The sequence below is a fragment of the Alligator sinensis genome, unplaced genomic scaffold (genome assembly GCF_000455745.1).
Source record: "Alligator sinensis unplaced genomic scaffold, ASM45574v1 scaffold969_1, whole genome shotgun sequence".
In the NCBI taxonomy this organism is placed as follows: domain Eukaryota; kingdom Metazoa; phylum Chordata; order Crocodylia; family Alligatoridae; genus Alligator; species Alligator sinensis.
In genome coordinates this window covers 547,477-558,179 of record NW_005842739.1, presented here as the reverse complement: position 1 = coordinate 558,179, position 10,703 = coordinate 547,477, and the positions used below count along the sequence as shown (strand labels likewise).

Here is a 10,703-nt window from a genome sequence, read left to right as displayed (position 1 = left end):
ACACACCACCACGTCAAGCTGACATGGTATGTGTAGTAACCTTGTCCCTTCCCAAGCCCTTCAGCAGCCATTAGTAAGCTGCTATGGGGCTGGGGGAGGGACAAGGGGTGAGAACGAAAGCAAACTGCATTTACTTTCGTTTCCTGTCGCAGCACCGCGGGCCACAGAAAATGGCTTGGTGGGCCACATGGCGGCCCGCATGCTGGACAAGCCTGACTTACAGCATCATCCTTCAGTGATTCTTTCAGCATTGAGAAATCATCTTCTAGTCCCCGAGCAGACAAATAGACAACAAATATGCCCAGAACTTGTTTCAGAATATGGAGTCAATTCAAGTGTTATGCTTCTTTGTTCCTGGACTAGGAAACTGAATATTTCTCCCTCTCCCAGGAAACTGGATAGTTCTCATACATTTTCTCCCTCTTCCCCACTGCTCCAGAACTATATAACAAGCAGTAGTGGGTTCAAGTAGGGCACTTCTAGGATTTTAAGCACTGGTGTTACTACAGGTGTTTGGTACTGACATTAAGTGCCTGTAGTAGTAACTGCTTATGTTTTCCTATGAAGAACTTAATTTCCAACACTAGTCATGTTACATATGCCCAGCAAACTCCAAGGACAGCAAGAAGCTAATTACATGCCAACTATAGCTTTAGCCTGTATAATTAGGAGCTGTAATGCCATGATACTAGTCCAATAGCCATGTGTTGCTACACAGCACAAGAGTCTGATACTTGCTCTAAAGCTTACTAACCCCATCTTACTGCAGAATTCTTAGAGGCCCTCCTGTAAAATGGTTTGTTACCTTTTTTACTTAGGGTTTAATACAGCAGAAGTTCTACAAAACTATTCAAAGTTGTGGGGAGATCTGGGTGGCACACATCATAGCACATCAAGTGCTATGATCACACTGATGGATTGCTGCACTGCTACACTTTCAAAAAGGACACCATAGCACTGCTTTCACACTAATCAAGCAATAGAAAGGTTGCTAAAGTTTATTTAAATCAAGTAGGTCTGACATACTGTGTCTCACAAACTGATAACTATTTACAAAACAAATTAGAAATATATAGTATTTGCATTTATACAAGTGACCTCTAAAACCTTGTTTAGGCAGTATACAAATATTTCCATTGCTACATATCACCAGTTAAAATCTGCTGCATCTTTAAAGCTTCCACAAAATTCAACAATTGTACCTGAGGTAAGTTTGGCAGTAGGTTCCTCCAAGAATGAGCTCAGAATTAAGAAAAAAAAATAAAAAAAATAAAATAGAAATAAAATAAGAATGGAAGCTGCAAAACACAAACCCTGGCTATTTGTTTCCAAGCCAGTTTCACAGACTTCTTGGATTGTTCACACATGAGACTCTAGCATTCTCCTCAGAATCACATGACTTTGAAGACTCCTCTTCTGAATCACTATTTAAATTACTCCCCAAATCCCTCTCTTCATCCTCCTGTTTAAGTTCTTCCAAGTCTAGATCCTTTAATGCATCAAGGCTGTCGGGTGCCTGCCCAGTCAGTCTCTGGAAGATACAGGAGGAAAAATTATATATAGGACATTAGTAATCAGTTAGAATATAATTTTAATTTCTGTAAAATGAAGCATTTTTTCTGATTAGTCGAGTGTTAAACCATTCTTTGAAGTCTCTGCCAGAAGTGCTATTTCCAGTATGCAGTTATATCTAGTTTGCCCGAGGCTTTCTAGGATGCCTAGGCAAAGTCTATTTTGCCAGAAGTGAGTTTACCAAACTTTAAAGAAATTATTTTCCAAATAAGGTTTTAGTACACTATATTGCCATGACTATCTTTGATCCTGATTTTACATATAGTTTTCTTCCATCACAGCAATATAAAATGAGAAGGCTTTCTGAAGTGCTACAAGGCAAGTAGTTTTTTTGTTTTGTTTTTTAGAATGGACCTGTTGATTCTTGACCTGAGAAGAGCAAATGTTTAGAGGTCACTGATATTAGGTGAACCATGCCATCACCTACCCAAGAAATCTTCAAGAGGAGACTGGACAGTCACCTTGCTGGGGTCACCCGACCCCCAGTTGTCTTTCCTGCCTAGTGCAGGGGGTCTGGACCCGATGATCTTGCGAGGTCCCTTCCAGCCCCTAACAATCTATGAATCTATGACTAGTTCAAACTTGACAGGGATCCGTTTTCCAACATCCATCTGCCAAGCCTTTATTATTAATAGCTAGATTAGCCATTTTACTTTGAGTAAAAAAACCAAAACATACACCACCCCAGGCAAGTGTCCCCTGAAAAATGCACAAGACCAAACCATCATTGCCTCCATCCTGCATAATCCTCACTAGTTTAGGTCTATTTTTTTTTAAAATCCAGCTACAACCTAATGTTATCTTGTTATCCAGATGAACAGCAAACAGAAGGACTATAAAAAACACAGAGGTAGGGTTGAACTCATACTAGTTCAAGCAGTGAAACTGCAATAGAAGTGTGTCAGTTGCTCAACAAATGCTTAAAACTTCTCATTACACTCCATTTGTGATCTAGTATGTGTGCGGGCCGCCTCCCGATCCTGTCCATGTCGCCATGTGCGAGCCAGGAGCGATATGTGGACCCGTCTTTGTGCACGCGGGCTGTGACCAGCAGCCCGGGCATGCGGGGTCAGAGGAGACCATGCGGCGGCAAGGCACGCACGGGCTAGAATTAGTCACAGACACGTAGTGGTTGATTTAAAGATTATTTTACTTACACCGAAGATGGTCGCGGTGCAGGCAGGAAAACTTGCTTGAGTTGCAGTTACAGACAGGAAAGAAGAGAGGCAGACAAGAGTTCTAAACTCGCGAACTCTAGCTCAATCCAGCTGAAGGCTCTAAACACGCGAGCCCGTTGTGTCAACCGAAGAAAGTACTCGTACAAAAGAGCTCTGAATAAACTCACACAAAGTTTGCTAGGCTCCGTGGAACTTGTGCTCTGAGGTAGTTTGGTCGTCTGAACAACTGTCAGTTGTTCCAGCTGACCTCACACGAAGTTTGCTAGGCTCCGTGGGTCCAGTTCTTTTGCGCACAGGGAGGGATACGTCTAGGAATCTATCGGCGACGGGGAGAGGCTAGAGGCTGATCAGACCTCTGTTGCCTGCTTGAAATGTGCTGGGTCCGATAGGCTCCGCAGCGCTTAGAGATCTTCACACAGCGTGAAGTCTCCTCCTCCTGGTGTTCGTGGAGTCCTCCAACTTGGGCGGAAACCACTCAAACTTTTTATATGGCTAGCAAGCCAATCACTAGCCGCCACATGTGCATAATTTAGAAACAGCCAACAGTGGGGCACAAATTTAAATACAAATGGCGGGAACTCCTTGCAACGTGCATTTCTATGCTGCAAAGAAGAAATGCACCCTGCAAAGAAAGCTTCAAATTGGCGGGAAATTCTCCCTTGCACCGGGGTTTTCCTCTGCAACAGAAAACTCCACCATGCAAAGAAGCTGCAATTTAGCGGGAAAATAATTCAGTGGTGCCAAAGCACACACAAAAACAAAAACCACAACTTTGGGTTGTGACAGTATGCTGCTCACATGCAACTGGCAACTACCTAAAGTTAGGCCTTTAGGTCTCAGACTGTCTACACAACTGATGCCAGTTTAGAAGATTTCAACTCAATTAGATACGCTGAGGCAAAAATGTGATAATACTTACCACTGCAAGCTACACAGACAACACCCATACTATGTCTGAACTTCATTAGCATGACTGTTTGGACAGCAAGTCAGCAACTTTTTCCAGCTGCAGGTTTGAATGACTCACCTTGGGTTAGAAGTGGGCAGGTGTTTCTCCTCACAACAGCATGAGGAGCCAAATTCCTCCCCCCCCTGTCAAGTGCTACTGAAGTCTTATTATTATCCAGAGACTGTGGCAAGGACAGGGGCTCACCTGTCCTACTCTCCCTCCCCACCCCCACATCCTCCCATGCTGCAGTGGTGGGACAGATGAATTAAAACAACCCTCCAATAGTTAGATTCCATATGTGGAAAGATTAACATTTAAAAAAAAAATGTTTCCATGTATAGAATACAATTACTGGCTGCATCTTAAATTCAAAGTCATCTTGCATTTGGGTAAATACAGTAATTATGAGGAAAAAAAAATGAAGTGCCACAAACTCAAATGGAAAAGCAAAGTTTAACCCCGATAGCTTAACAAAAACAATACCACCACAAAACTTAAGAGTTGGTTTTAATCCACTTGCAGGTACAGTTCTCCGGGCTGAGCCTTTTGGTTGTAAAACTCTGCAATCCAGCTGTCTTGGCCATTGAGCCAGGGCTTTAGACCTTCCATGACCCCAGGTGCTCAGTCATTTAACGTGTTGTCCTCTGAAGAAGTTAAGTTGCAAGAGGAACACATGCTTAGCAAAGAATTAAGAGCCACACACCACAACCCACTTTACACTCATGCAACATGAGCTATAGATTTCCATGAATCTTGTGATAGACCAACACCCCATTCAGAGACCTTGCTAGCATTTGGTGAAGCAGAGTCCCTTCGGTCTTCTCCTTGCTTGGTCTGTTGAGAGATGGTGGCAGACATCCCCCAAGCTGGCTAATGAGCATCTCGCTTTAACCAAGGGCTCATGCCAAGGAACTCATCCCTCTAGTGCTGTGGTGCTCAGCCCCTACCCTGCAGGCCAGATCTGGCCCATGGGGCTCCCTACTGGCCAATAATTTTGGTGGCAGGTGGAAAAGTGGTAGTATTAATTGCTGTTCCTCATGGACCAACCCCATGCAGTAACTCTGTACTAGATCCAGCCCACAGATCAACACAGTGCCACTTGTTTGGCTCGTGGGACCAGAAGGTTGAGCACCACTGCTCTAGCGAGTTCAACATTCCCCATGGGCTTGGGCCAGCAGGCAAGAATCAAGTTTGAGAAGCAATTTAGGGCAATCAGTCATTAAACTAGGCCTCCAGCACATTTGTGGAAAAAGCAGATATCCAGAATACAGTAAGCTAACATCATGGTCAGGCTGGTTTTTGACAACATGGAAGAGTAGTTACTACCCAAAATGGAAATCAGAGTTTAGCAGACATTCCATAGTTAATGTTCTAGGTCAGGGGTTTTCAACCTTTTTGGGTCATTGGACCCCCAGCAGCCGATCAGCGACCCAGGGGTGGGCGGGTCCGAATGGAAGTGCCAGCAGCGGCACCCACAGCTGGAATACTCCCTGAGGCTATCAGAAGTACCTGCAGCGGTACACATACCCCTGGCTGAAAACCCGTTACAACAACAGAACAAAAAACGAGAGGCCCCCATAGTCTTTTGTACTTACTTCAATCATGTTTGTCATATACCGCACGTGCTCTGCAAGTAACAACAGCTCATCATTTTCTTCTTTTAAGTGGGCAATTTCACCATCTTTTTGTTCAATTTCTTTGTGCAGCTGGAAAAAAGGCAGTTTAAAACATTTCTCCAGGACAGCAGCCAAAACCTGCTATTACCAGTAACTGCAAAATGGGAATTAACTACCTTTTCATTTTCTTGAAGTACTTCATACAGAGCCTTCCTCCTTTCTTCAGCCACTTCCTTCCAGTACTGAGATGGGGGACTTTCTGCAGTAAGAGTTTCATGTGAGAGGTGTTATGTACCAAGGATTTGAATTTAAGAGGGCCAACTCCTAAAGCTTTCAAAATTGTTACATTAAAGTTTTGGGCAATTCTGCCATTTATTACTAGACATTCCATTGCAACCTGCTAAAAAGCAGTTATGAGCTCTACTAACTACTGTGGATGTGCATATCTACTAATAACTGTACAGGAACACTTTTGAGCCCTGTTAAAAAAAAATAAATAAAAATCAAACATCTCCAACACCCAGACCAAGCTCCTGAACTGTAGCAATTTGTTTTTTGGCTTAAGTGTTAAAGATAAATTTTCTGGTGACTGTAGGAGGCTGAAGTAAGAATCTGCAACATGCATTATGAGATGATCCCAGTTGCAAGATACTCGTCATAGGGTGACCATATGGGAGAAAGGGAAGTCTGGGACACTTCCCCTTCTTCCTCCTCCCCCAAGTTAGTGGCACTGGTGCAGACAGAGGTAGAAGCAGGGTGGTATCGTGTGCAAGGCAGCCTGCCACTGGTGCCTGCCTGCTTGCCCATCTGCCTGGCACACTAGTCGCTCTATCTCCCTGCTGGACTGTGCCCTGCACCCCTTTCCAGGATGCTAGTTTTAATTTCTCACCAACCAGCCAGGACCAGCCTTCGAAATCTAGGACTCTCCTGGCTAAACCGGGACATATGTTCACTTTACTTAGGAGTCACAAAAGTGACTGTCAAATCAGAAAAAAAGCTAGCTAAATGAGGTTCAGTTGCCAAAAAGACTACCCCACACCAGAAGAATTTTTCCTCAACTAAAAGATGCTATTCAAGTAGAACTAGTTTAGAACAGCACTGTTAACAAGTGTTCATGGAGACAAAACTGTCATAGGTCAATGCCAAAGCACAACTGCAGCTTTATTTAAACATTGTTTAAACCAGTGGTAGGCAGCCTTCTCCAGATGCAAGCCAAAATGGCCCACTTTGGATCAGAGGCAGGCAGGTGCTTATCCCCACCTGCAGCAGAAGACTCACAGGCCAGATTTAATAACTCTGCAGACCAGATCCAGCCCATGGCTTAAGGTTACCAACCCATGTCTTAAACCCATGAATACTACTTGCCTAGCTGATTTGAGCTGTAGGATTTCAAGCTTAGCTTGTAAGCATATGTTATTGGTTCTGAAACAGCCAAGCACCGCCTCCTTAGGACCAATTTCATATACCATATTTAGCTCACAGAAAGGACATAGAATTGATTAAGCTTGGTAAACCTGTTACTGTTGGCAACAGCATGATACAATACCAATATCTAGTTTTGGCAGAAATAAAGTGAGGACAAGCTGTGCGGCTTAAGTTTCCACCACCACCACCATTTTTTTTGCATGCCAAACAACAATGCCACTTACTTTTTACCATAAGAGCCACAGCTTGAGTGATGTCATCTAGACTCTCATTTTCTTGTTCTCTTTTGACAACTTCAGTTTTACAACTCTTTGAAATCAACTGGTTATTCCAAAGTTTCCTCTTGATTGAGGATTTGGCAGGCTGTGATGTAGAAGCAGTTTGATTCTGAGATATGATATGAATTTGCAAGAGTACTATTTCTGTTCAGCATTTTAATAAGTGACAAGGAATGTTTTCCTAATTTGTATGCCTTTCGGCAACAGGGACTCTGTCCTTCAAAGCGCAGCAGTTTCTGTGCCACAACTGCACCTATTCCAGATTTTTTGTACTGAAATTTAATTCTGGCAAATCTAATGCTAGAGAGATTAAAAAACGTATTACTTCTCTAGATCTGATAAGCAAGTAGTTCTTCTGAAGTGCTTTCAAACCATTTGAAGCAGTCATGCTAGATTTAATATTCATTGCCCCAGAGCTATGAAGGATGCAAACACAATTTAGACTACCATTTACACCACTAATGGATCATATGCAATTTACTGTATACTCAGTGTAGGCTATAGTTCTACCTTATCCATAATTAACCCCACAACATTTGACTTGTTACAGATTAAGTGAGTTTTATAATTCATACCTGATTGCCTCTGCCAACAAGGCAGCCTGCTGCTGAAGGCTGAATCATTGTAAGAGTCCGCCTCGGGGCTGAGCTGCATGTGCTAGCTGTGAAGTACTTCTAAGAGAGAAGTAGTTTTAAAAATATCAAAAGTTATTTTATTCCATTCAGAAGATTATTTTAAGCTTGTCACATGACATGAATTACTCAACGATAAGGATTAACAGCATTTGTTGAGTCTGTTTTCAGACTGAGTGCACTGTAATTCCAGCCAAGCAAAGGGACCTTGTTAAGACAGGACTCCTATTTGTAGCATGGCTGGGTTCTATCAATTGCGTTTCCAGGGGCAAGTCCTACATATGCTTTAGCTGGGTTAGGTATGAAGTATGAAAGACCTTAAGTGTTCAGAGTGGCCAACCTGCAGCACATGGCAGATCAAGGAGGGAGCATGGAACAGTGAAATATAGGGCCGGAAACAGAAAGCAGAGAAGTAGATAGGACAGAAGAAGGTGATTAGGGTGGCATTTGGGGAGGGTGCAGGACTAATTTTGGGCAGATGTGCCACAAAGCCAGGCCCCACTGCAGTAACAGGTCAGACAAGAGCCGTGTTCGTATTGGGGCCTTAATTCAACCATAGTGCAGCAACCCATTTAAAGATCACCACAAGCAGGCTTTCTAGGTCTCTTGACACAGTATCAAGACTGTCTCTAATTTTGCCTTAAGATAATTTCACCAGTTTAAATTCAATCGCCTAAGATGCACAAGAAGTCTGAGATTCATTTTTCACTGTCTATACATCCCAATAAGTCCTTGAAAGATCACTTGCATTTGAGAGACGTTTTGCTTCATCTAGTTAATCAAATGGCATTTAGAATTTTATCTGGCAAGATCCAGCCAGACTATTGTTCTACACAAGAGAATGTTTATCACCTTCCTTGTCATGCATAAATACTTATTTCCTGCATTAAATCTCTCTTATTCATTAGGTACACTGCCACCATGGGATAGCAAACAAATGGCAGACACTCAAACACGGATAGCAAGAACACAATACCATGCCAGCGTGAGAAAGTTACTGATTCACACTGTACCGATTCACACCGTAACTCACATGACGGGAGTTCACCTTTCCCACGGTAAAGTTTCTGCCACCAATTATCTTACCATTGAAGTAAAGGACAAATGCCAACTACTCTGGGAACAGACAGTACTCCGTATTTCAGATGCTACTAGATGCTATTCAAGGTTACAGTTAGTCAGTACTCCTCTGACAAAAACATACCAAGTGCACAAGTTAACCCCTTGCTTTGAACAGATTTAGACAAGTGTCCAGAACAAGAGATTTAATTCAGCTAGCCACTATAAAACAAGATTAAGGCCATATGCTCAGTGAAGATGAGACCACGTGGAAACATTTAATTATCCAAATATCTGGCGATTCCCATTAGAACCACAGCAGCATTACAAATCTGTAGTGGTGTTGAGATTAGTCCTCCCCACCACAGGGTAGCAAAAACACTTTAAGGGTCCTATAAGGTTTTTCCTGGAGGAAAGCAAGAAAACTGCACCCACTTCTATCTGGAGCAAGTTACCATTTGACATTATTATATGCTTACAGCTTTTATGCCTTTGTTTTCTGATAAGGGTATATATTACCCCTAACAGAGGTACAACCCACTTTAAATAAAAAGGTGGCCAAAGTTCTTCAAAGGGGTGACTGTTTAGAAGAAGCATGAACTTCATACCATTTGCCTGATAGCTTCTAAATTAATTGGGAACAGTTCTAAAAAAAAAAAAAATAATAATAATAACTGGCTAGTCCTCAGTGAAGGATTAGGGTACCTCAGCACCCAACTCTAAACATTTAAAGAAAAAGGCCTGGCATGGGATTGAGAACCCCACCTTAAACACCAGGTTCCTGATGCTATTCATGGCAATATTTTGGTTTCTCAGAATGGCAACCCAGCTACCCCAATACTGAGCAGGCAGCTCTACAGCAGATGTCAGCAACTTTTGCCAGTGTGGCTGTGACATGACCTGGTCTTCCCTGTCCCCCCCAACAAGTTCTACCAACCAAGCAGCTAGTTGTTACTCAATCCCTCTGCAGCAAGGCACAATGCTCCACTGCAGAGAGGATGGGTAGTACAGGTCCGTGACACCACCTGCCCCATGCCAAATTGGGTTCCTGCAGGCCAGATTCATCTGACAGGTTGCTAACCCCCCACCCCGGATTTAAAAGCAGGGAAGAATGGGAAATACAAGTAGAGAAGGGAATGTCTGAAATCCTACCCTTCTCTTGAACTTAAACACTTGGATCACATCCATTCTCTTGGGATTCAACGAATTAGAGTCTTCCAACATCTATCTATTCTGCCAAACAAGGGAGAAGGGCCAACTCTAAAACCATAGTCAGGAGGAGAAATGTTTAGCTTTTACATAACCTAGCAGGTAAACTACTTGGGAAGCACGAGACCCAGATTCAATTGTTCCCCTTATCGAAACATGCTTCAAACATGCCTGAAGCATCTCCCAGGGAATGCCATGACCACCTAGCTATCTGCTAGATGAATACTCCACCTCCTGTTGAAAGCCAGCCACCATGCCAAAAGAGTTCAAGCACTGCTGGATTGGATGAACTGCATGGCTTAGTATCAAAGGTTCTCACCTGAGAGGAGTCTAGAGTTTAACTTAGTTGCCTTCTTCAGGACCTCAGTATTTTATCTAGCAACTAATATAAAGTATATTAACAGTCCTGGGACAGGAATCCAGGATTCTCATAGGCAAGTGCCTCAGTCACTAGGCTACCGTCAGCCTTTTTCTCTCTGGCCCCATAAACCCCATATTCCTTGCTGCAAATCTTCAACAATACAGGTGGTGAAGAACACACCTCCCTAGATTTGCTCTAGGCTGTGCTCATGTGGGAGGTGCAGGCTTGAGCACACAAGACTTCCAAAGATAAGTGCTTTAGGTATTGAACTCATCCAGGAATCTAACAGATTAATCTTTGGTGGTCCACATCCTTGTTAAAGAAAATGCTTTCTTCAGGTAAAGCCATTTATAAGTTGTTTTAAAAACTGAATACAAAGACACTGAAGTGTTTCTGGCAATAGGCTAGTAGCATGTGCCCTGTT

General features: G+C 42.9%; 1 protein-coding gene across 8 annotated transcripts in view; it reads right to left on the bottom strand.

Annotated features, from left to right (window-relative positions):
- Positions 1–961: 961 nt before the first annotated feature.
- The window catches only part of GMNN (geminin, DNA replication inhibitor), an 11,850-nt gene continuing 2,108 nt past the window's right edge, over positions 962–10,703 (bottom strand). For 4 of the 8 annotated variants that reach the window (XM_025216420.1, XM_025216421.1, XM_025216418.1 and 1 more), the window contains exons 3-7: positions 7,594–7,692; positions 6,965–7,127; positions 5,492–5,574; positions 5,295–5,405; positions 962–1,531 (exon numbers count right to left, since the gene is read on the bottom strand). In XM_025216420.1, coding sequence (XP_025072205.1) covers positions 1,340–1,531; positions 5,295–5,405; positions 5,492–5,574; positions 6,965–7,127; positions 7,594–7,692 — 648 coding nt within the window. In that variant the 3' untranslated portion in view covers positions 962–1,339. Of the gene's footprint in view, positions 1,532–4,060; positions 4,344–5,294; positions 5,406–5,491; positions 5,575–6,964; positions 7,128–7,593; positions 7,693–9,861; positions 9,949–10,703 lie in introns of those variants that run through there. The other 4 variants (XM_025216417.1, XM_025216419.1, XM_025216423.1 and 1 more) reach the window with 4 other exon arrangements.